The sequence below is a fragment of the Puma concolor genome, chromosome B3 (assembly GCF_028749965.1).
Source record: "Puma concolor isolate L17-30 chromosome B3, mPumCon1.1.hap2, whole genome shotgun sequence".
Classification (NCBI taxonomy): Eukaryota; Metazoa; Chordata; class Mammalia; order Carnivora; family Felidae; genus Puma; species Puma concolor.
The window spans coordinates 75329620-75354565 of record NC_141672.1 but is presented as its reverse complement, the minus strand read 5'-3'; the positions used below and the strand labels follow the sequence as shown (position 1 = coordinate 75354565).

The window sequence follows — 24946 nt, the reverse complement described above, 5'->3', positions numbered from 1 at the left end:
GAGCGTCTTCCACGGCTTCAGAGCGAGAGGCGGAGGGGTGGGGAGTGGCTCCTCCCGCCAATCCGCGGGCTGCACAGTGGCTTACGGCGTGGCTCCGGAAGATCCACCAATCTCAGGGTCTGGTTCTCGACGAATTTCAATCTCCCAGAATGCTTCGTGCATTCATAGAACTCCGTCAAGGGACTACACGTCCCATGAAACCCTGCAATATAAGCTTGAAGTGTCATCATTGAGGCGAGTGTAATTGTCTCAGGGCCAGTGGCGCAATGGATAACGCGTCTGACTACGGATCAGAAGATTCCAGGTTCGACTCCTGGCTGGCTCGGCGGGACTGAGACTCCTTTATTGCATCGCATGCGACACGGCCTTAAGCAAAATCTTTTAAATCTCCCTTCCTTTCCTTACACTCTTAGAAGTTTCCTCTTTTATCTTTTCGCACCTTCGTTTTATAGGTCTTAATTTGACTGAGTTCTGCAGCCATCTTATGTCAGCTTTTTCCGTTACCTAATTCAGAAATGACTCTTGTGTCACTACTTGCTTAGGTCCATCTAAGCAAGAGAATTGAGTTAATGGCTGGTGCTCTTAAAATGGGCTTTATATGGGCCTTCGTATATTTACAAATAGATTGTGGAAACTCAGCCACTAATTCCTTGTGATTTTATATCTCAACACAAAAGGTAGACACACACACACTCACACATTCGTGGTAAGGGATTACAGCGAAGAGGAGTCATGAAGTGCCTGGAGGAGGCCTGGGAAAATATATACACTCTTGTTAGAGGGATGGAAAGAAGCAGAGGAATGAAGCAAGGGAAGACACGGGGAGGAGAAAGGGAATACCTGAAGGCGGGGAGCCCAGAGGTGTTGAGGGCCTGGGAGCAGGGATGGAAAAGAGAACACAGTGCAAAAAGCCCGAAGAAGGAGGCGTTGACAGAACTTAGGGACTGCTTCGCAGGGCTCCAGGAAAGAGGAGTCTGGGTTCTGGCCTCTGTGAGTGAAACAAGAAAGGAGAGAAGCGGGTTTAGGGAGAATCAAAGTTCGGGTTTGGAAGTGCTGAATTGATTGGGCGCCTAGGGGGCGCTGTGTAATAGAGAGTTGGATGAACAGTGAGTGATCTGATCTGAACCAGAGAAGATTTGGAAATGCCAGAAGAGAGGTAGTGATGAAAGCCACGAGACTCAATGAGATCATCCTGGACCGTTGGGGACAAAGTCCTTGGAAACATGGAAAGGGTGTGGATAGGATAAGCTCTAAAGAACTCCGGGTGCAACGATAAATGCTCCAGAAGGACGAAAGTGAAAAAGCCAAACAACTAAGAAAAGGCATACAAAAAGCCTCAAGTGGTTGGAAGTGCTTTTGTCCTATCATTACTAGTACACCTACTACAAACTACTACTAGTAGACTTTATTTCTTTGCTTAAGTTTATTTATCTATTTTGAGAAAGAGAGCACAAGCAGGGAAGGGGCAGAGAGAGAGGCGGGGAGAGAATCCCAAGCAGGCTCCACACCATCAACACAGAGCCCCATTTGGGGCTCTGACTCACCAATCATGAGATCATGACCTGGGTAGAGATCAAGATTCGGACCCTTAACCGACTGAGCCACCCAGGCACCCCTAGCACTTTATTTGCTAAAACAGTTTTAGATTTACAGAATGATTGAGCAGATAGTACAGTGAATTCCCATGTGCCTCCCCAGAGCTCTCTTTGTTATTAAGATCTTCACATGTATGGTACATTTATTATAATTCAGGGACCAATATTGATAAATTATTATTATCAAAGTCCATAGTTTATTCAGATTTCCTTAGTGTTTACCTAATGTCCTCTTTCTGTTACAAGATCCAATCCAGAATACTGTGTTACATATAGTTGTCATGTCTCCTTAGGCTCCTCTGGGCTGTGACAAGTTTCTCAGTTGTTCCTTGTTTTTGATGGCCTTGATAGTTTTGAGAAGTACTGGTCAGGCATACTATAGGATGCCCCTCTGTTGGAATTTAGTTTGTCTGATTGTTTTCTCATGATTAGACTGGGATTATGGGTTTGGGGAGGAAGATCACAGAGGTGAAGTATCATTTTCATAATATATCAATAGTACATACTATCAACATAATTTATGACTGTTGATGTTGACCTTTATCACCTGGCAAGAGTAGTATTTATCAGGTTCCTCCACTGTAAAATTACACTCTCCCCACCCCCTCCCATCCTGTGCTCTTTGGGAGGAAGTCACCATGTGCATCCCACACTTAAGGAGTAGAGAGTTCCGCTGACCCTCCTTTAGGGTGGAGTGTCAACAATATTTATTTGGAATTCTTCCCTGCAGGTCTTATGAGTAGGTGGTTGTCCACAGGAAGTGGGTGAGTGCTCTACCAACATTTTAAGAAGTAAAGAAGAGTTTTCAGGAGGCCTGCTTGTTCTCTGCCCCAGCTGTGCCCAACCAAGCTCTACATTCAGAGAAGACTTATGAGATGTGGTTTCTTCTTCGGAAGCTAATTATCTGGGTTGTGGACCATCTGTGCTCCTGGCATCTTCCTCCTGATGTCAAGCTGGTGGCTGCTCTTGGCTGTTGGTTGTTAACTAACCCATCCACGAGTAAGAGAGAGAGAGAGAGGAAAATCTATAAAACAGTAATGTCAGTTTTGCCATCATTAAAATAATTTTCAAAAGAATATGTGTAAAAAGGGCTTGGAATTTGTTTGGCCTTAAAATAAATTCACATGGGCTGCATTTCAATTCTCTGTAATGTCTTTGGTTTTTCATTCAAGATGGCCTCAGCTCTAAGGCAAGCATGATGCTGAACAGCTCACAATAATTCCATACCATGTTGTTCCCAGTCTTTCCTACAGCACTTACCTGTGACTTAAAAAAAAAAATACAGCAAATACTATGGGTCTATCTATATGAACCAGAGAGAAGCAGAAGGCAAGGAGTGAAAAAGAAACAGAGAACTTTGTCAAGGACTTGGCCCTAAGCATAAAGTCAGAGCTGGCAAAGTCTGTCTTCTGTTCTGACTCCCTCTGCCCTGCCCTCTGTGCTGAACTCTTGTGCTCAGAAACATGTAAGTCACTGATAGAAGGCCTCCAGATCCAAGCCTTTGCTGAGATGAGGGTAGGGAGATGGTAGGACAGTGGGGCAGATACAATATTATTTTCTCCCAACAGGAGCCAGTGACCAACAGGCAAAGCACTGGAAACTCCTCTGGAAAGGAAACAGTATCCTCTCCCAGATAATTCTCTCCTTACCCACCCCCCCCCCCCCACCCTTCCACACCATCCCTAACCCTGCCTGGCATTCCTCACCTTCAGGCCCAGTTCTTCTACCTGATCCTGTTTTTGTGACCTTGTTTAAACACCTCCAGCCCATTGTAAATGCTCCTTTCATCTCTGGTGCTCAGCTCCTCCCTCAGCACTTGCCTCCCTCCCCAGGACCCCTTCACTCACCTCTGTGCCTGCCCAGCCAGCTACACTCTTCAACACCAAAATAATGGACCGTTTGACCCTCCTACTGCTCCAAATTGCGCCTGTACAATCAAGGCTGTCCTGCAGCTACAAAAGTGGCGGAGTTACTGAGGCAAAATAATCTGTGCCGATTTGCATTCTCTTCCTTGTCATCTCTATTATACAGTGTTTATCTGTCAAAATGAATAGAAAGTAGAAACTGTTCTGGAACATAGAAAAAGATGGAAAACTACCCAATTTGTTTACGAAGCCAGAATATACCTAATATCAAAACCTGTCAGAAATAGCACCCCCTCAAAAAAACCCTATAGACAAATCTCACTTATGCTGCACATAAATGTAAAAATAAAAAATATTTAAGATTAATACATAAAGGTCAACAGTATATTAATATAATAATTATATACCACAACCAATTAGAGCTTAATCTCAGGATTTAAGACAAGATTAGGTATTAGGAAATTTATTTATATAAAAGGTCAAAATAAACCAAACAAAAAAAATTTGATCATTTTTAATAGTCACCAAAGAGAACGTGGCAAATCAATTCCATTTCCTGTAAACACTCCTAATAGTGTTAATATTCTTCATATATAAACACATGTATTTATATATATGAAGTCAACAGTTTATGTAAAAAAAAGAATGTCTACTTTCATCACTGTGTTATTTAATATTATTCTGAAAAATCAAATAAAATAGGCTGGAAATTTGAAAAAGGGGTTATAGCTTTTGGAAAGAGAGAAGCAAATTTATCACTGTTTGCAGATGATATAATTGTATACATAGAAAATCCATAAGAATCTATTTTAAAATGATGAGAACTGAAAAAAAAAGGGGAGGGGGCACCTGGGTGGCTCAGTTGGTTAAGTGTTTGACTTCAGCTCAGGTCATGATCTTGCGGTTGCGGTCTGTGAGTTCAAGTCCGGCGTCTGGCTTTGTGCTGACAGCTCAGAGACTGGAGCCTGCTTTGGATTCCGTATCTCCCTCCCTCCTGTAGCCTTTTAAATGCTGAGAATAACCAGTTAGAAGACATAATTAATAAAAATATCCCAAAAACATGATAGTTAAGATTATGGACTGTGAAGAGGTGCCTGGCTGGCTCAGTCAGTGGAGCATATGACTTTTGTGGGATTGTGGGTTCAAGACCCACTGTGGTTACAGAGATTACTTAAAAATAAAATTTTGGGAGTACCTAGGTGGCTCAGTTAGTGAAGCATCTGACTTTAGCGGTCATGATCTCACAGTTCATGGGTTCAAGCCCTGCGTCAGGCTCTATGCTGACAGCTGAGAGCCTGGAGTCTGCTTTGGATTCTGTGTCTCCCTCTTTGCCCCCCCCCCCCCCCCGCCACTTGTGCTTCTTCTCTCTCTCTCTCTCAAAACTAAATAAGCATTAAAATTAAAAAAAATAATAAAATCTTTATATATATAAAAAAAGATGGGACTATGGAGCCAGATGGAAAGAGATTAAAGTTCTGTTCTTCCATTTACTAGCCACGTGAGCATAAACATCTCTGGCCTCAGTTTCCTCATCCATAAGATGGGATTGTAAATAACAGTTTTTATCTATTGAGAATTAGTTAAGTTTAAATGTTTATTTATTCTGAGAGAGAGCGAGCAGGGGAGGGGCAGAGAGAGAGAGAGAGAGAGAGAGAGAAATCCCAAGCAGGCTCTGTGCTGACAAGGCCCAATGACTCAGGGCTCCACCTCAAGAACCATGAGATCATGACCTGAGCCGAAATCAAGAGTCAGTGCTCAACTGACTGAGCCACCCAGGCACCCTGATGATTACTTCAGTTTAAATTAATTAAAATAGCAACACACTTTCCTGCACATAGTAAGCCTTCAATATCGTTATTAGGGGGCGCCTGGGTGGCTCAGTCGGTTAAGTGTCCGACTTCGGCTCAGGTCATGATCTCACGGTCCGTGGGTTCGAGCCCCGCGTCGGGCTCTGTGCTGACAGCCCAGGGCCTGGAACCTGTTTTGGATTCTGTGTCTCCCTCTTTCTCTGACCCTCCCCTGTTCATGCTCTCTCTCTGTCTCAAAAATAAATAAATGCTAAAAAAATTTAAAAAAAAATATCGTGATTAATATTTTCCCCATTCACAATGGTAACAATAACACTGCTATAAAATACTTAGTTGTAACCTTACTGAAAAATGTGAGGAACCTATATAAAGAAAACAATAGGGGCACCTGAGTGGCTCAGTTGGTTAAGCATCCAACTCTTGATTTCAGTTCAGGTTCATGAGATCAAGCCCCACGTCAGGCTCTGTACTGACAGCGTGGAGCCTGCTTGGAATTCTCTCTCCTCTCTCTGCCCCTCCCCTGCTTGCACACACTCTCTCTCTCAAAATAAATAAATAAACATTAAAAAAAAGAAGAAAACTACAAAGTTTTGCTGATACAATGAAAGAGAAAAAAAAGGAGACAGCCGTGTTCTTACAAAAAATGAATCTCATAAAGATGTCAATTCTTACAAAATTAATTTCTCACTTTTACAACATTCAATCACAATTCTAATGGAATCTTTTGTTACTTGACAAAATGATTCCACTGTTCATCTGTATAAAAATCAGACAAGAAAAGCAAAGAAAATTTTAAAAAAGAGGAGAGTGAAGAAGGAATTTATTCTATAGTTTTAGCCCTTTACCTTAAACCCCTTTATGAAATAAGCAATGTATAAATAAAGAGACACAACGTGCAGTTGGTATAAGAATAGAGAGAATAAAAGAGCTAAACCAATAGTCCAGAAACAGACCAGTTGTATGTGTGTACATGTTTGTGATTAAAAATGATTTTATTTGTAATAATAAAAACAGCTAACAATTACTGAGCCCTTCTTTTGTGTCAGGTTCTATGAAAAGCATTCCACATTTATAAGAACGCTGTGAGGTAGGAAATATTATTCTTTCAGTCTTAGAAAGATTAAGTGAGCTGCCCCTCTAAGAAAGAGTTTAGATGGGGTACAAACTCAGGTCAACAGACTCTAGAGCCTTCGATCTGAACCTTAAGATATATCATCTATAATTTTCCTTCTAGAAAGCTATCCTACTATCCTAGACAAACTTTCCAAACTAGGACAAAGATTAATTAAGAGAAATGCTTAGTGTAGCATTTTTTTATGATTACAAAGAATGTAAAACAACAACTTGGATATCCTATAGGGGTATGGTTAAATAAATCATCCATGCAATGAAATCTTAAGCAGCCATTAAAATCAATGTTGCCAGAGAAAACTTAATAGCATGGAGGACCACTCAATGATATGCTATTCTGTGACACAGATTACAAACTGTATACACAGAATGACTTTGATATGTGGGAAAAAAGTGGTATTTTCCAAATGTTCTGTAATAAATGTGTTTATATTATATGAAAGACATTTTTAAAGTTTATTTATTTATTGAGAGAGAATGAGTAGAGGAGGGCAGAGAGAAAGGGGGACAGAAGATCCAAAGTGGGCTCTGTGATGACAGCAGAGAGGCCAATGTGGGGCTCAAACTCATGAACTGTGAGATCGTGACCTAAGCTGAAGTCGGACACTTAACCGACTGAGCCACCCAGGTGCTCCTGGAAGACTTTTCTTTAAATTTTATTTATTTTAACAGAGAGAGAGAGAGAGAGAGAGAGAGAGAGAGAGAGAGAGAGAATCTCAAGCAGGCTCCAAATGCAGCACAGAGCCTGATGTGGGACTCAATCCCACAATCCTGGGATCATGACCTGAGCTGAAACCAAGAGTTGTATGCTCAACTGACTGAGCCAACCAGGCGCCCCAGTTTAAGGCCTTTAGAGCAAAAACTGAGGTTTCCCGCTGAAGAAGAAATTCTGCCTCAAGACAGGAGCATCACTTCTGCCAGAGTTTCCTGCCTACAGCCTGCGCTATAAATTTCAGAATTGCCAGCCCCACAATCACATGAGCCAATTCCTTAAAATAAATCTTTTTATCTAATTAATATAATATAATAAATATAATAATATAACATACATAATAATATAATATAATCATATAATCATAGGTTCCGTTACTTGGGAGAGCCCTCACCTTGCTCTTTGGATAACCCTTTTCTAAACTCTGGGCTAATTGTTTACTTTTCATTATACGTTCTTTCTTCAGCCAGGCTTGGTACATTTAAGTGTCTCTAAATTTCATTGTATTTTTCTGAGACTAGGAAAGCCACTTAGGCTAGACCTCAGCCACTCAAATACATACCATTTTTACTGTTTTTTAATTTTTTTAAGTTTATTTATTTATTGGGGGGGCGGGCAGACAGAGGGAGAATCCCAAGCAGGCTCTGCACTGTCGGCACCTAGCCCAATGAGGGGTTCAAACTCACAAATCGTGAGATCATGATCTGAGCCGAAATCAAGAGTCTAAGGCTTAACCAACTGAGTCACCCAGATACCCCATCGACGACATACCACTTTTCTTGGTAAATTATTTCTACAGATTGCTAATCTTGTCCATTATCAGTTGCCTCTTACATTTTCACTGTCTTAAGATATGAAAAGACCTACCAATTCCTTTTTTTAGTAACATATAATTTTTTTTTAACATTTATTTGAGAGAGAGAGAAAGAGACAGAGCACAAGTGGGAGATAGGCAGAGACAGGGAGACACAGAATCCAAGGCTCCAGGCTCTGAGCTGTCAGCACAGAGCCCCAGGCAGGGCTCAAACTCTCGAACTTGTGAGATCAGAACCTGAGCTGAAGTCGGATGCTCAACTGACAGAGCCACCCAGGCACCCTGACCTACCAGTTCCTTTAACAAAACCTAGCTCAGGTCCTTCAAGATGGGTAATGCGGAGGGACTGTTCACAGAGTGAGGGGCCCCACAGAGGGGGGTGGATGTCAGGGATTCCTTTCTCCTTTGGGGATCATCAGACTGGGCTCTAAGGGGGCACTGTATTTCCTCTTTGTGGTGGCTGAGGGAAAATGCAGGGTGGCTGCCCCAGAGACCTGGATAGTCACCCTTCATAGAGAACCTTGAAGGAACAGGTTTAGTTTGTCCAAGAGCCCCAGAGTTTCCTTAAGGAAAACAATCCTAGGGGCGCCTGGGTGGCTCAGTGGATTAAGCATCCGACTTCCGCTCAGGTCATGATCTTGTGGTCCGTGAGTTCAAGCCCTGCATTCAGCTCTGTGCTGACAGTTGAGAGCCTGAAACCTGCTTCGGATTCTGTGTCTCCCTTTCTGTCTACCCATTCCCCACTTGTGCGTTCTCATTCTCTCTCTCTCTCTCAAAAATAAATAATTATTAAAAGAAAAAAAAAAGAACAATCCTATCCTGAGCTCTGGAGGTGATATACTTTGTTTCTTATTATTGAGGAAGAATCAGCAAGACTTAGTTCTTGATCAGATGTAGTAAAAGACAAGTGAAGAAAGATATGCCTGCAAAAGAATGAAGGAAAGGCAGTAAATGTAAATCTTTACTGAAATGCGTGAGGGGCAGTGAGGGCAACTGAAGTCCAAGATGTTAACCTTCAGCTCTCACTGTCACCCACCCCCTCTGCTGGCCCTCCTCCAATCCCCTTCCCACCTAGTCCACACTAGCCAACGGCTCATCCTGCGAACCTGCTATCTCCACTCACTGCGAAGAATGAGGACCAAGACAAACTGCTGTAGTGTCCCCTTTGGGCAGCACCGAACACCCTTCATGTCCCTTCTCCCACCTCCATGGAACAGTCTGGAGATACTTTTCCTACCAAACTATATTCATAAGCTCAGTAATTAGTTTATTTTTTCATGAAATTACTAGAATTAATATATTGATTTTCTATACCAAAAATGCTTTAAAGGCACTTGAGCAAGAAACAAATGCAATGATATTCAATTAAGCATTGTGTAATAGGGCAAACTGGGAACAATCTGAATATCTATCATAAAGGGAAAGGTGAAATCATGATACAGCCATACCCCCAACGATATGAGCTAATATTTCTGTGCATACATTTGCAAATGTTTAGAAAAAGCTCTGCTCTGGCATTATATTCACCAAATCAGTCTAGTTATTCTGGTGTAGTGAATTGGCATAATGGGCTGTGTGTGTATGTACACGCATGTGCACGTTAAACCTTTTACTTTTATATATTTCTGCTTGAATTTTTTTACAAAGCACATTTGTTTTGCTTTTAAGCCAATGTTTTTTATATAGTTGGGCAGCACTGTTGCTAGCAAATGTTCAGTTTTATTTAGGTTTTGGGAAACACGAGGAACAACTAGCTGTCCAGCTCCCTGTCATTTAGGGAACTAGGGCTGGGAACCACTGCCTTGGAAGCCATTTTGTTTTCTCAGGTAGTCACTTCTCAAACCTCAGCTCTCCAGAAACTTGATTGATGCCAGGGGATATTCTTTTCAAATTTTGGTCATTTAAGATGAAAGCTTTCCTTGGTGTGCGATTTACTCATTTCTCACCCTGTGCTTTCACTTACCATCGCTTCCCCTTTCTCTGTCTTTGTCACTTTTTGCACAATGCCATCCCAGACTCACCTCTACAAATCCTGAACCAAATCTGTTTTCCCTACTAAGGCTCTACCTTATAATCCCGGATTCACTTCTCTTGGTTTTTCAACCATACTCATTTGCACTTCCTGTTACTTTATATTCTTAGACTGTCTTTTAAATTAATTTTTTAACGTTTATTCATTTTTGAGAGGGGGGGAGGGGCAGAGAGAGAGGGAGACACAGAATCTGAAGCAGGCTCCAGGCCCTGAGCTGTCAGCACAGAGCCTGATGCGGGGCTCAAACCCACAAACTGGGAGATCATGACCTGAGCTGAAGTTGGATGCTTAACTGACTGAACTACCCAGCCGCCCCATATTCTTAGACAGTTTTTATGTGTCCACTATTGTCTATAAGTTGTAGACACTAAGACAGAGTCCATTTTTTTTTATCATTATTTCAAATACCAAAACCTAGTATGGTTTAAGATGAGTACCTAACTGAGGAAATGCTAAATGCCATAATAAATATCAGGAAAAACTATTTTGAGACTTTTGATGTCATCTCCAGATGCTACTAACTACAAAGGGAAAATGTACTTCTATATTTTAATTCTGAGCTTTTTTTTTTAATTTTTTTTTTAACGTTTTATTTATTTTTGAGACAGTGAGAGACAGAGCATGAACAGGGGAGGGTCAGAGAGAGGGAGACACAGAATCTGAAACAGGCTCCTGGCTCTGAGATGTCAGCACAGAGCCCGACGCAGGGCTCAAACTCACGGACCGCGAGATCACGACCTGAGCTGAAGTCAGCCACTTAACCCACTGAGCCACCCAGGCGCCCCTGCACTTCTATATTTTAGAGACATCAGCAGTTACCACCTTAACCAAGCAACCCAACTCAGCATAATTTAAATCTTTAAAAAAAAATTTTTTTTTAATGTTTATTTTTGAGAGAGAGGGAAAGAGACAGAATGTGAGGGGGTGAGGGGCAGAGAGAGAGGGAGACAGAATCTGAAGCAGGCTCCAGGCTCTGAGCTGTCAGCACAGAGCTCCAGGCAGGGCTCAAACTCTCGAACTTGTGAGATCATGACCTGAGCCGAAGTCGGATGCTTAACCAACTGAGCCACCCAGGCATCCCCAACCCAGCATAATTAATAGTGACACACTCTAACCTGATATGGCTCCAGGGTGATATAATGTGAAGTACGTTATGTCATCTATTAAGTTTTCTTTGCAAAAATGTTTACCCTGAATCTAAAAAGGCTGTAGACTACTTCCAGTTTACAGGAAATATAGGCTTATAGCACTGTCCAATAGAACTTTTTTTTAAACAGCATTTGTATTTTTTGCTAATGTTTATTTATTTTGAGAGAGAGCGAGAGAACAAGTGGGGAGTGGGGGAGGGGCAGAGAGAGGAGAAAGGAAATCCCAAGCCAGCTCCATAATCAGTGCAGAGCCCAACACAGGGCTCAATTTCACACCATGAGATCATGACCTGGGCAGAAATCAAGAGTTAAACACTTAACCGACTGAGCCACCTCGGCACCCCAATAACTTCTTTATATTTTTAAAAACTTTTATTTATTGGGACTGGGGTGGCTCAGTAGTTGGGCGACTAACTTCAGTTCAGGTCACAATCTCAGTTTGAGTTCGAGCTCCACATTTAAAAAATTAAAAAAAAATTTAAACGTTTATTAAGTAATCTATACTCCCAACGTGGGTCTAGTGTTGGTAGCATAGTGGTGAGCATAACTGCCTTCCAACGTGGGTCTTGAACTACAACCCAAGATCAAGAGTCCCACTGACTGTTCCACTGACTGAACCAGTCTGGCGCCCCTAGAACTTCCTAGAATGATAGAAATGTTGTATATTTGTACCATCCAATACAGTAACCACCAACCTACTGAAACTTTATGTCATCCTAATTAACTTAAATTTGAATTTAAATACCTGTATGTGGCTAGTGGCTACTATATTGGACACAACAGGAAAGGTGCAAGTTAACTACTGCAGGAAATAGACAATGGGACATTCTACAAAGTAACCAGCCTGGATTTTTCAAAAAATTAATTTCTATTTAAAAAGAAAAAAAAAAAGGTAGGAGAAATGGTCTATTTTTAAAGAGATTAAAGGGGCGCCTGGGTGGTTCAGTTGGTTAATGAGGTTGAGCCCCACATCGGGCTCTGCAGTAAGTGTGGAGCCTGCTTGGGATTCTCTTTCTCCCTCTCTCTGCCCCTCCCCTGCCTGCACTCTCTCTGTCTCTTGCTCTCAAAAATAAGTAAACATTAAAAAAAAGAGAGAGAGAGAGAGAGAGATTAAAGAAACCTAATATCCAAATGTAATGCCTGGGCCTTTATTGGACCCTAGACCAGGAAAACATATTAGGGAAATTTTAATATGACCTGGATAAGAGTTATTACAAAGTTACTAACTTTTAGGTATAATAATTTTATTAGTTATACAGAGGAGTGCCCCTATTTTTAGGAGTTACCTGCTTAAGTATTTAAGAAATGAAATATCACATCTGTAATTTACTATAAAATGGTTCTAGAAAAAAAAAGTCCATATAACCAAATATTTATCAATCTATTTAGAGAGAGAGGGAGGAAGGAGAGAAAAGAAACAGAGAAAATCAAAATGTTAGTAGTTGTTGAATCTAGGTTGTTGAGATTATACTGGTGCCTATTGTATTATTCTTTTATATTTTTCTGTAAGTTTGAAACTTTACCCCAAAAATGTTGGGGAAAAAAACACTATAGAACTAAGCAATATTGATTATTTCTGACTTTTTCCATTAATTGGTTTGTGATTTGTTAATTTTCCTTATAGATAAATGGCAATAAGCACCATTTACAGAAAAAGCTAAAAAAAAAAAAGTTAAAATTATGTCAGGATACCTGGGTGGCTCAGTCAGTTGAGCATCCAGCTCTTGATTTTGGTTCAGGTCATGATATCAGGGCTTGTGGGTTCCAGCCCCAGCTCTACATTGACAGTGTAGATTCTCTCTCTCTCTGGCTCTCTGGGATTTTCTCTCCCTCTGTCTGGCCCTCCCCCACTCACACTCTCTCTCTCAAAATAAATAAACTTTAAAAAAAATAAAATTATGTCAAAGACCTTAGTCTTTCCTATAAAGCAATCCAAGACCATCGTTATTCATTGTAGCAGAATGCCTCGAGACAGCCTCCCTTGAAAGAAGTTTGAGAAGCTAGGTAGGCTCTTCTAAATAAGGGTGGAGGTCTTCTGCTTCTGTTCTCAGTCCCCGACTGTGATGCCAATCAGGGCCCTGCCTTGTTCTAAAATAAGTGGACTGTGAAACTTGGTCCCTCAGGGTGATCTCTTCCCACTCTCTGCTTTCAGAGGACAAAGTAACCCTCAAACCACACCAGAGGGAACCAGGAATCCAAGGGGCGGGTGTCCCTTCTAGTAACAGAGCTGGGTGCCCTGCTGCTTTATCAGGACTGCCCCACTGAGAGCTGTGGTGATGGAATAGATCCTCCCCCCCCCGCCCCCGCCTTGGCATCAAGCACTCCTCTGGATATTACAGTTCTTCAAGAGCAAGGCCAGATGTAATCCAAGTCTGCTCTCCAAGAATGAAGCCTCTAAGGCTCCAGGTGGGCAGGCTGCACTCCTGCCTCCCACTGCTAGCAGAGGCATTATCCATCGGTCTGTCTGGATCCACTCAGTTCTCCTCCTTACCCACCTTTCATGTTCTTTTTTCATCCTTGCCCAAAGGAAGCATCATCACTTTATTCAGGAGGTAATCAAATATCCTATAGGGCTGACACTGACAAATAGTTGCACATAAAATTATATAATTCTGTTACATTTCCCAGAAGAGACTCAGTCACTGTAAACAAGGAAGAAAAACCAGGACGGTGCCTAAACCACTGCAGGGCTTCAAGCAAGTGTCCTCACACTTCCGGAGTGAAGGTGGGCCTCAGGTGGAGGTGGTCCTTTTGGCAGGAGGGGGAGGCAGCACCGGAGCAGAAGTCCACCTCCAGACCCCCACCAGCCAGTGCTCAGCGGCAGGCCTTGTTAAACTCTTGGAGGGCCCAGCGCTTGTTCTCAGTTGCCTGCTTGAGTTGAGTGTACTCTTTTACCAGCCTGTCAAACTCCTCCCCAAGGACCTCATAGGTGCTTAGGACCTGTCGGGACTTCTCCATGTCCTGCTCTTGTAGGCAGATGGCCCCCTCCAAACGGTCCCTATACACCCGGGGAACAGAAGATACAATATAAGGATCTGGCTCCTCAGAAAGTAGACAAGATTATCCAAAAGATACAAAAATGCTGATTGAAACAGGTACGTGCACCCCAATGTTTACAGCAGTGCTATCAACAATAGCCAAAGTATGGAAAGAGCCCAAATGTCCATCGACAGATGAATGGATAAAGAAGATGTGGTGTGTGTGTATATATATATAGTGTAATTTTTTAAAAATTTTTTAATGTTTATTTATTTTTGATAGAACACAAGGGGGGTAGGAGAAGAGAGAGAGGGAGACCCAGAATCTGAAGCAGGCTCCAGGCCCTGAGCTGTCAGCACAGAGCCCGACATGGGGCTCGAGCCCATGGACCAAGGAGATCATGACCTAAGCTGAAGTTGGTCGCCCAACCAACTGAGCCACCCAGGTGCCCCTATATACATTGTAATATTACTCAGCAATCAAAAAGAATGAAATCTTGCCATCTGCAACAAAGTGAGTGGAACTAGAGTGTATTATGCTAAGCAAAGTAAGTCAGAGAAAGACAAATGTCATATGATTTCACTCATATGTGCAATTTAAGAAACAAAACAGATGAACATAGGGTAAAAGAAGGAAAAATAAGAAAAACAGAAGGGAGGCAAACCATAAGAGACTCTTAAATATAGAGAACAAACTGAGGGTTGCTGGAGGGGAGGTGGGTGGGGGGGATGGGCTAAATGGGGGATGGGCATTAAGGAGGACACTTACTGGGATGAGCACTGGGTGTTGTATGTAAGTCATGAATCACTGGATTCTACTCCTGAAACCAATACTACACTGTATGTTAACTAACTTGAATATAAATTAATAAATTTTTTTAAAAAAGAAAGTAGACAAGAATGTGACCACGTTAAAATGAATAGGTATGGAGAACACAGGACCAGCTCTGAGTAACTGCACCCTGTCCTCACGAGTTCTTACCTTTTTCTTTTCAAAATTTTCTTTAATGTTTATTTTATTTTTGAGAGAGAGAGAGAGAGAGAGAGACAGAGTGTCAGCACGGGAAGGGCAGAGAGAGAGGGAGACAGAATCCGAAGCAGGCTCCAGGCTCTGAGCTGTCAGCACGGAGCCCGACGTGGGGCTCGAACTCAGGAACCATGAGATCATGACCTGAGCAGAAGTCAGATGCTTAACCGACTGAGCCACCCAGGCACCCCGGGAGTTCTTACCTAATGAGACGATGAACTTCCACTTTCTCAGTAGTGTAAGTGTCAGACAAGATCTTTAGCTCCTCCATCCTGACAAAGGGAAGAAAGAAATATCAGCCTGATGATCCCTGACAACAGCAAAGTTATGAACACAACAGAGAGTACCTGCCTATGGTCAAGGTGTGGGCTAAGCAGTGACAGGACAAGCAAGGTCACTCTGAGTTCCTGAGCAATGTATCTCATCTCACAGGAAAGCACCTATTTCAGAAGGCTTTAAAAATAAGACTCAGGAATGGTGAATGCTTATGGGTAATCCAAAGGCTAATACCCACAAGGTGCTAGGCATGGTGGAGAGGAAAGACAGATGAGGGTGACGATTGAAGGGGGTGGTGTGTGAGACAGAGTTCCTTGGACCCACAGGGGTCAAAGCTCACCTCAGCTTAAGGATCATGGCACTGCACTTGATCTCTAGGTACTGAGCATTGATGCGGTCCAGCTCAGACTGAGTCTTAAGCCGGTGCTCTTGAAGAAGCCTCTGCAGCAAGGCTAGGCAGCGGAGAAGCACCTGAGCCCCCGGGAGGCAGGAAGAAGAGGGCAAAATCAAAGTCAGTAGTAAAGAAGGCAGATCAGAAATCCTTGTCTTCCTCAGGGCACCCGGGTGGCTCAGTCGGCTAAGCATCAACGTTGGCTCAGGTCATGATCTCACAGTTCATGAGTTCGAGCCCCACCATCGGGCTCTGTGCTGGCAGCTTGGAGCCTGGAGCCTGCTTTGTATTCTGTCTTTTTCTCTCTCTGCCCCGCCCCTGCTCACGCTTTGTCTCTCTCTCAAAAATAAATAAACATTAGAAAAAAAAATTCTTGGCTTCCCCCAAAGTGCCCCTGGGGCCAGGATGAAAGGGGGAGTGGCTATCCCACTGCCCTGACAAACCTGGGAGTAGGTGGCACTCTTCTTCTCCAGCAGCACCATCTGCTCCTGCTGCTGGCTCTTGGCATCCTGGCATTGCTGCTTCTCACCCACCAGGATTTCTGCCAGTTTCCACACCTTTGCCGCCTTCAAGGTTTCACTGTCTGAATCTGGGCAAAGAAACAGAGGACTAGACAGGAAAACCCTAACTGCTACTGCCCTTCTGAGGCCATTTTTCAGTGCCTTATCCCTTATCTAGCTCTACAAATTCTCTCTTCAGGTTTTCTTCTGACGTCCTGTTAAAATGGCCCACTTCTCATAATTAAGTTCTCTTTCCTCTTACCTTTATTTTTTATTTTAAAATTTTATTTATTTAAGTAATCTCTACACCCAACGTGGGGCTTGGCCTCACAACCTAGAGATCAAGAGTCACATGCTCTTCCATCTGAGCCAGCCATGTGCCCCTCGCTCTTACCTTTAATTCCAGATTTGGCCCTTAATTCTTAAGTCAAATAAATAAGATAAGGAGAACACCTATTAGCTTGAACTTTCCTCCCTATTCCATTCCGATTCTCCTAAGAATGAATTCATCCTTCCCTGTAGCAAGAGGACACTCCCACTTGGTTTTCACACAATTCCTTGCTTGTATTCTACCAGCAAGGAAAGAAGCTTCTCCAGTGCTTCCTAGCTTCTGTCGCAAATCTATAATTCAACAAGTTATTCTCAGAAGAGCAGACCAAGAGACTGGAAGGTCAGCTGTGGACAGAACAGAGTGCCAGCACTCACCTGAATTGGGGTCATGGTAGCACAGCAGGGTGAAACATTTCTTCTTGAGCTGCTCCTCTACTTCCAGCGGGAGCCGAGCTCTCATCCACACAAAATCCTACATCCGCAGGAATGAGAAGGGAGATGCAAATAGACCGTTAGAACTAGGAAGATCCAGCCGATGAGCACAGGATGATAAGTATCTCAGTGATAACCAGAGAAAATGCCTCAAGAGACATCAAGGAGATTCACTTTTAGCCTACCAAATTTGCAAAGGATAAAATGATGGTTAAGAGCCCATGTTGATGAAAAAGTGGGGAGCTGGCAATATGCACCAATGTTTAATGTGTATATCCTCTTGACCCATTGATCCCACCTCAAGTACTAATACTCCGGGAAATAATCATACAAAGGCAAACACACCTATGAACTAGCATGTTCCTATCAGTGTGGTTTCTAACAGCAAAATGTAGAAACAACCGTATCGATCACTAACGTTGAGCAAACTGTGCTACATTCATACAATGGAATCCTTTTGGGTTTTTTTAGGTTGTTTAGTGTAATCTCCACCCCCCTGTCCTGGGGCTCAAACTCACCACCTGGAGATCAAGAGTCACATGCTCTACCAACTGAGCCTGCCAGGTGCCCCCACACAATGGAATCCTACCAGTGATTTAAATTGATGATATACTAAGAACACTGAGCACAAACTACGTGCCTGGCACTGTGCTTGGAGTGCTTTAGGAACTATCAGTTTATTTATGTTTATTTATTGACTCGAAAAAAAGTCCAAAATATATTCATTGAAAACGGATTATATTCACTATACAAGCATGGAGGCTATAATACCGTTTATGTCAAGTTATATATAAAACACTGTATTTATTTCTAGATGTAGTATTTCAGCTTTTACTCTCTTCTGTGTAACATATCTCTCTCTTATTTATTACAGTTTGGCCCCCCCCCCCATGAAATTAACTCGTATCATTTTTGAAAAAACAATAAAGTGTAACGAGACCACGTTTAAGTATATGGGAGAAATTAAGCCATTTCACTTCTTTGGTCCCCGTATCTGCCCACTCCCAACCTCTGAGGGGGGCATGAGCTCCAGAAGGTCGGCTTTCTCCACCCCTAGCAGCGGAGGCATTTCCTTCTCCCGGCTGGGCCCTAACAGCCCCGTCAGTTCAGTCACGAGTAGCCGCTGTTCAAGGGTCTCGTGAAACTGAAAGAGAATAAAAAACAAAAAGAGGTTACTATAAAATTTCTCCCACTCCACCTCCTCCATCCTCATATACCAGTTCTTCACACATTTTTAAAGTCCTCAAACACGTTATCCCCTTCAGCTGCCAGCGCTTTCTCCTGTCAGTCTTCCTTTTCAAAACCCTAACAACACACCCACCTCTTCCCCCATAACTACGGTCCATTTCTTTCTTTCCTTTTTTTTTGTTAAGGTTTTATTTTTAAGTAATCTCTACACCCAACATGGGGCTCAAACTCACAACCCTGAGATCAAGAGAGGCATGCTCTACCCGTCAAGCCAGCCAGGTGCCCCCTGTCCAGTTCTTTTTTGATAACCATTACTCAAAGCTCCTATTTCCCCTAGATCATACAATCAGGCGAAGCCATAGTTGGCCTAGTCATTCCTGCAGGTGGTAACCAATGCCTCCTGTGTCTCTCCTGCTTCACCTTTTTGTCCTCAGAAGTTAAATTTGTGTCTTGTGTCTTCACATAGTAGTCCACAAGCAGCTCTTGAATGACTCTCTGTAAAATCTCAGACCTCAACCATGCTGTTTTATGCAGTCGAACTTCCTTCCATGCCTAGAAAACCAAAAAAATCCCAGGTAGGAACTTCTCTGTCTTGGAAGATTTTCCCTTCCTCCTATCATCCCTCCCCCGAGAGCTCTTACCTGAGCCTGCTCCTTTGCCAGGGTGAGGCTTAAGCCACTCTCGTCTACGTGTTGTGCGAGACTCAGCAGCAGCTTGCTGAAGTGTGGGTTTTGTAACAGGTCCTTTTCACTCAGGTTACAAGGAGGAAGCTGTTTGCTGCACACTTCGTGGGATGTCCCCATAGAGACAAAAAAAAAGCAAGGATGGTATTATATATAATTGAGAATAACTCTTAGCTTAACACTTTCAAAAAGGTTTTTGGTAGGGGAGTTTTCTAAATCTAATGAAATGTTTATTTATTTATTTTTATTTATTTTAAAAAATGTTAATGTTTATTTATTTTTGAGAGAGAGAGAGACAGAATGCAAGGCGTGGGGCAGAGAGAGAGGGAGACACAGAATCCAAAGCAGGCTCCAGCTGTCAATGCAGAGCCCGATACAGGGCTTGAACTCACAGGCCATGTGATCATGACCTGAGCCGAAGCTGGCCACTTAACTGACTGAGCCACCCAGGCGCCCCTAATGAAATGTTTAAAAAAAAACAAACAAAAAAACACCACAAATAAACTAGAGGCAACACTCAAAGTAACAAGTATTTAAAATATATACAAAGATATTGATCAAGGATTAGGGAATGAGTCTCTAATAAAACTAAGAGATTTGGGGTGCCTGGGTGGCTCAGTCAGTTAAGTGACCAATTTTGGATCAGGTCATGATCTCACAGTTTGTGAGTTTGAATCCTGCATAGGGCTCTGTGCTGACTGTGCGGAGTCTGCTTGGGATTCTCTCTCTCTCCTCCTCTTTCTCTGCCCCTTCCCTCTCTCTCTCTCTCAAAACAAATAAACTTAAAAAAATAATAATGAGATAATAAAACTAAGAGCTTAGAAAATGGAAGTACAGTTGGAAAATATTACACAAACAGAGTCAGGAATAAGGGACCTCTTAGTAGGGATCACCACAGTACCCCAAATACCTCATTCACACTGAATAACTAGAATTCTTGAGGAAGGGGGAAAAAAAAACATGTAAAGTTCCTTTGGATGTGATCTCTAGTCACATAAGCAAGACTGAGAAAAGGTATATTCTTAGGGATAAGTGAAAAACTTAATGGAATTCTTATTGTAAACAGAGTTGAGTAACCCACCTGGATTCAGAGCAGCACATGTATGAGAAAAAGTGCAGGAAACTGGGATCCTCTGGTTATTCCATAGGTTCAAGGGTCTTTCTTTAAAAATTTACATTTATTGGGGCTCCTGGGTGGTTCAGTTGGTTAAGTGACTGACTGCGGCTCCGGTCATGATCTCGCAGTTTGTGAGTTCGAGCTCCGTGTCGGGCTCTGTGCTGACAGCTCAGAGCCTAGAGCCTGCTTCAGATTCTGTGTCTCCCCCTCTCTCTAACCCTCCCCATGCTCTGTGTCTCTCCATCTCTCAATAATAAATAAACGTTAAAAAAAATTAAAAATGTATGTTTATTTAGTTTTTGAAAGAGACAGAGCACAAGTGGCAGAGGGGCAGAGAGAGAGGGAGACACAGAATCCAAAGCAGGCTCCAGGCTCTGAGCGGTCAGCACAGAGCTCAACGTGGGGCTCGGGCTCACAGACCACAAGATCATGCCTGAGCTGAAGTCAGACGCTCAACCGACTGAGCCACCCAGGCACCCCATCAGCCTTTCTAACTCTTTTCTCACACGTTTTCTGCTGGGGTCCTCTGTTTTACTCCTACTTACCAAACAATCAAACTTTCATTCTTTGGACCCTCAGAAAGTCCCTTTGAAGAATAAGAAATCTCCTTTTTCTCCCCTCAGGCACTGAAGGATCAACATGGAAATGGTCAAAATGTAGAAGATTCAAGTTCTTGAAGGATTCAAGATATAGAAAGGGTGTGAGATATGGAAAGAATTCAAGATATGAGACGATATGGAAGCATCTGAGATTTTAGAGTACAAGATATGAGAAAATTCAAGATGCAGGTAGGAAGGAAGCCTTCACAGAGTTTCTTGGCCAGCCTTACATTCAGGTTATGCCTGCTAACACAGCATCAGAGCAGCATGAGTTTTTAGTCCACTGCAGGAGCAGACACTTGATAGGAGCCAGTGTAATATGTTTTCCAATAAGAGGGTATTTAAGAATCTTTATGTATTCTCTAGTTTCCCCCAGAAACTTAGGCTTTTATGTGAGAAACCATACTGGTGAACTTTATAAATCCTTTTTATTATAGAAAGCAAGAACCTGGATAAGATCTCTCTGGAGAAGTCATCAAACCTCCTTCAAATGGCAGCCCTTACCTTGTTGGAGTATTTCCATTCCTTCTCCAGGTGAGCAGAAATCCCCGGATGCCATCTGATTTTCTTGAAATTCTTATCTGTGGAACTGAGTGAAAGAAAACACAAAGTGAATAAACTGGGTTGCTGCTCCAGAGAAAACTACCATGGGTTCAAGTTTCTGTTGTCTATGAGCTGGGGAGGAACTTCAGGGATGCCTCTTACAGGGAGGGACTATATTGTACATCGTGGGTCCCAAGCTCTTGCAAGTTTTATAGACAGACTTCTAAGTGGCAAAACAATTTGCATTCTAAGCACATAAATGTTTCCACTTGTTCCAAGCCTTCTAAAAAGGAATCTTCTTTGGAAAGAAAATTTTCCAATTCACTGAACAGGACGATGCTCCCCTCCCCTCACCATTATGTCTAAGTTAAAACGGAGTTGCTACTTGCCAGTGATGAGTGAGTTGGAGGAAGGGAGGGTGGGGAGTCAATGTCTGCTTTTTTTCCCTAGTCAAATAACTCCACCTTCAAATTCCACAATAGTTTCTTGTACTTCTTTAACTTGTCCTTTCATCTAAGACCTGTTGGTAGTTTTTGATCATTAACTTTAGAATCATCCTTCAGGAATGACAAATCATTCCATATTGAACAACCACCATTGGTTTTCACATAGCAGCGTAAGAAGACTGACAGGAAGGTCGGCGCCAAAAGAGCGATGCAAAGGTGTAGTTAATACAGCTAAGGCTGGGCTGTGGGGTGTTTTGACAGAACATGGAGTACACTGAAAAGGATGACATCAACACAAAGGGGCAGTAAAGGTGGGCACAGTTTGGACTCAAGACAAAATTTTTCCCTTGACCTTATCTTCCATTTTTTTGCTCCACCCTGTCCTCTCTGTAAGGTATTAAACTCCAAAGGGCAGCTGAGCCTCCCAAAGAAGACATTGAAGGTTATTAGGATTTAACATTTGATGTTCACAGAACATTTGGTTTACTCCCTTGTTTTATGAGTAGCATCAAAGTAACTACTCATTTATTATTAAGTTTACTTATTTATTTAGAGAGAGAGAGAGAGAGAGTGATGGAACAAGAGCAGGGAAGGGCAGAGAGAGGAGAGAAGGAATCCCAAGCAGCTCCATGCTGTCACCGCAGAGCCCTTGGTGGGGCAGTGGCTCCATCCCACCACCCACGAGATCATGACCTGAGCCAAGATCAAGAGTTGGATGCTTAATGACTGAGCCACCCAGGCGCCCCTACTACTCATTTATTTTGTAACATGGTCTAGAGAGGAACACAGATGAGGAGTCCAGATGCTAGGACTTCATTTGCAGCTTAGCCGTCGCTGCTGTGTGAAGTTAAGGGAAATGCTTTTTGGTGCCAAACTTTCTTCGCCTGCAAAAGAGATCATAAATCCTGCCTTGGATGAGACATCAAGAATTAATAACACAACTCGTTAACAAAAGCCACTAGTTAAACTCAGTGTTTTAACAATTCTGTTGATCTAAGTTCTGCAGGCAAATTTCGCAGACGGAAATGAGGACCAATCCAAATTTCAAAAAAGTCAGCTGTTCTTCCCTCCCTAGGGGAACTGCCCATTAGGGTTTTCTTAGGGTGCTTTTCTTTACCCTTTTAAAATGTTACAGGGCGTGAACGAAGGCGACAATCAGACTCGATTCTCCACCCTCTGCACTCAGACGTGTTAAAACGCTGCTACAGGGACCCAAGCATTTAAATGTTCTGACTCAGGCGTCTTTTAAATTCTTAGAGCTGTCTTTACACGCTGCACTGAACGTTAAATTGATTTTACAGGTATTTTCACAAGATGTGACCCTTACAGGGCCCGAGATGAATCAAAATGCGGAGAGGGCTCTCCGGCGCCTACTTCCCTTCCGTCTGGGCAGCCAAGGATTCCCAAGGGCGAGGGCGGCCGAGCCGGAGGCCGGGGGCTGGCCGGACTGACCCTCCCAGCACTCCTCCTCCCCGCCGCGCCGCCCTCCGACCCTCAGAGGCAAACCTGCACACCATGGGGCAGCTGAAGCTCCCGAGGCAGTGCGGAGCGGCCTGGTGCGGGATGGCCCGCAGCGTCCACGCCGAAATCCCGCCCGCACGCGGGCTCCGGAACCTCTCACTCGGGTCTGCACTGGGGTTGAGGGAAGCTAGGCCCGGGTGGACTGAGCAGGAACTTCGGGGGAGAGGGGGAAAAGGCCGAAAGTGCGCAGCGGCCCCGTGGGAGGGAGGAGGGGCGGGGCCCCGCCTGAAGCGGGAACTGCAGGCCCCGCCCCTCGTCGAGCGCGCGCCCTCAGTCCTCAACCACCTGCAAGCCCGGCTTTTCGGCTTTTGGAGTGCGGGATGGGAAGGCCTCTTTGCCCCTTTTTCTGAGGGCCTCCCCTTTGTTGAGGGCAAATGTAGAGAAAATGGTAATGATTGCTAACATTTATCGAGGGCCTACAATGAGTCAAGAGCTATGTCAATAGGCTTTACTTGCCTTGCGGGTTCCTCATTTAGTTCTTACGTCAGTTCTTAGGGCATCCTACGAGAGAGTCACTATCATACCCATTTTACAGAGGGGAAAACTAAGGCGCCGAGAAGTTAAGTGACTTGTTCATGGTCGCAGCTCACAGAGTCTAAATCGGACCCAATGGCCCTCTGAACCTTACACCTGCCGCCCACACTAAGCCTGCCAGTCTCTTCACTCTGGCGCTGCCCCCTGGGTCAGCTTCCAATCTAATTTCCTCCCAGGCTCCTCTAACTTCATTATCTCTCATCCTTCATTCACCTCGCTCTCTCAGGCTAGCTCGCTCCCTCTCCCCCCTCCCTCCCTTTCACCTTCTCTCCTTCTTTTTTAAACTACAGGGACTTGTATAGTTTGCTTAATAATAAGTCTGGAGCTGGAGATCCCAAGGCTTCTTAGTAACTCTGTGGTCATGTTTTTTTGCATTTTCCTTATGGTTACAGGGTAGCTGCAGAAATCCAAGAAGTACATCCAATTCAACAGCATCCCAAGCAGGCAGGAAGGGGAGGAGCCTTCTTCCTGCAACAGTCAGGGAAGAAAATCTTTCCCAAAGTACACAGCGGACTTTCCCATATGTCTCATTGACCAGACTGGGTCACGGGCCCATCTCTAGACCAATGAGCTAGATATCTTCCATTTGCCCCCAGATAACCAGTAAGGACTGCCTGTAAATACTTCAGGGTTTCCAGATGCCCTACTTTCAGCCAATGAGGGGTCCCAGCAGGAGGCTGGATGGGAGGGAGGGGATGACTGACTTTCTCACTGGGCTTGACCTGAGGCTGCCTACAGACTTTAACCCAAGATCATTACTTCTGTCAAGGGGGTTCCCCTACCTCTCTCTGTCTTAAACACCACCCACTCCCACCCTCTTTTCAAAGTTGACTGGAATGTAATCATTAAGTGAATTATTTCTAAAATAATATTTGATGTTAAGTAAATTACACCAAGTTTCTCAAATCTCTTGCATCAGAGAAGCTGGTAGTCTGGGGTGGTGGGGCAGGAATCTTGGTTAGGTGTGCAGGGTGGTAGAGAGTTTCATATTTTCCTTTAGTACCAACCAGAGAGTTCTACTGGCAATACATAGAGGAATAGTGTGATCCAGTGCAGAAATTTTATATCCCTGGTCATCTTGTCAGCTGCCACCTTTCGTGCTTAATATTAAAGTGCTGTCATTTTCTACGGCTTTTAAAAATCATTTATGCTTCCTCAGCTCTGTGGTGCAGCATCATTAAATATCAGGCATAATGTCCCTAACAAACGACACTTGGAACAAAATAGCAAGCATGCTTTGGTGACTCAGAGCTGATCAGAAATCTACTGAAATTTC

At 43.3% G+C, this 24946-nt stretch overlaps 1 protein-coding gene, 1 long non-coding RNA gene and 1 other non-coding gene across 9 annotated transcripts in view; 2 read left to right on the top strand and 1 right to left on the bottom strand.

Annotated features, from left to right (window-relative positions):
• LOC147580072 (uncharacterized) overlaps positions 1–21303 on the top strand; it is a 28669-nt gene extending 7366 nt beyond the window's left edge. Inside the window, exons 2-3 of the long non-coding RNA XR_015252509.1 lie at positions 20651–20815; positions 21064–21303. This is a non-coding gene — a long non-coding RNA (uncharacterized LOC147580072). The remainder of the gene's footprint in view (positions 1–20650; positions 20816–21063) is intronic.
• On the top strand, positions 253–325 carry TRNAR-ACG (transfer RNA arginine (anticodon ACG)). Its single transcript has one exon. It is a non-coding gene; the product is annotated as a tRNA-Arg (tRNA).
• HAUS4 (HAUS augmin like complex subunit 4) lies at positions 3908–23351 on the bottom strand. Of its 7 annotated transcripts, none has more exons than XM_086710154.1 (12): positions 23122–23350; positions 22309–22499; positions 21559–21689; positions 21131–21215; positions 18869–19011; positions 18648–18779; positions 18049–18183; positions 16983–17079; positions 16221–16366; positions 15727–15857; positions 15314–15382; positions 13633–14103 (listed from the first exon to the last, which is right to left on the bottom strand). In XM_086710154.1, the coding sequence occupies exons 4-12, from the start codon at positions 21183–21185 to the stop codon at positions 13920–13922; spliced, it is 1092 nt and encodes a 363-aa protein (XP_086566280.1). In that variant the 5' UTR covers positions 21186–21215; positions 21559–21689; positions 22309–22499; positions 23122–23350; the 3' UTR covers positions 13633–13919. The 7 variants fall into 7 exon arrangements, with proteins under 7 accessions (XP_086566285.1, XP_086566280.1, XP_086566282.1 ...); XM_086710156.1 differs by having other exon boundaries at positions 23130–23350; XM_086710159.1 differs by lacking the exons at positions 13633–14103; positions 22309–22499 and adding an exon at positions 3908–4471 and having other exon boundaries at positions 23122–23351.
• Between the last annotated feature and the right edge of the window lie 1595 nt (positions 23352–24946).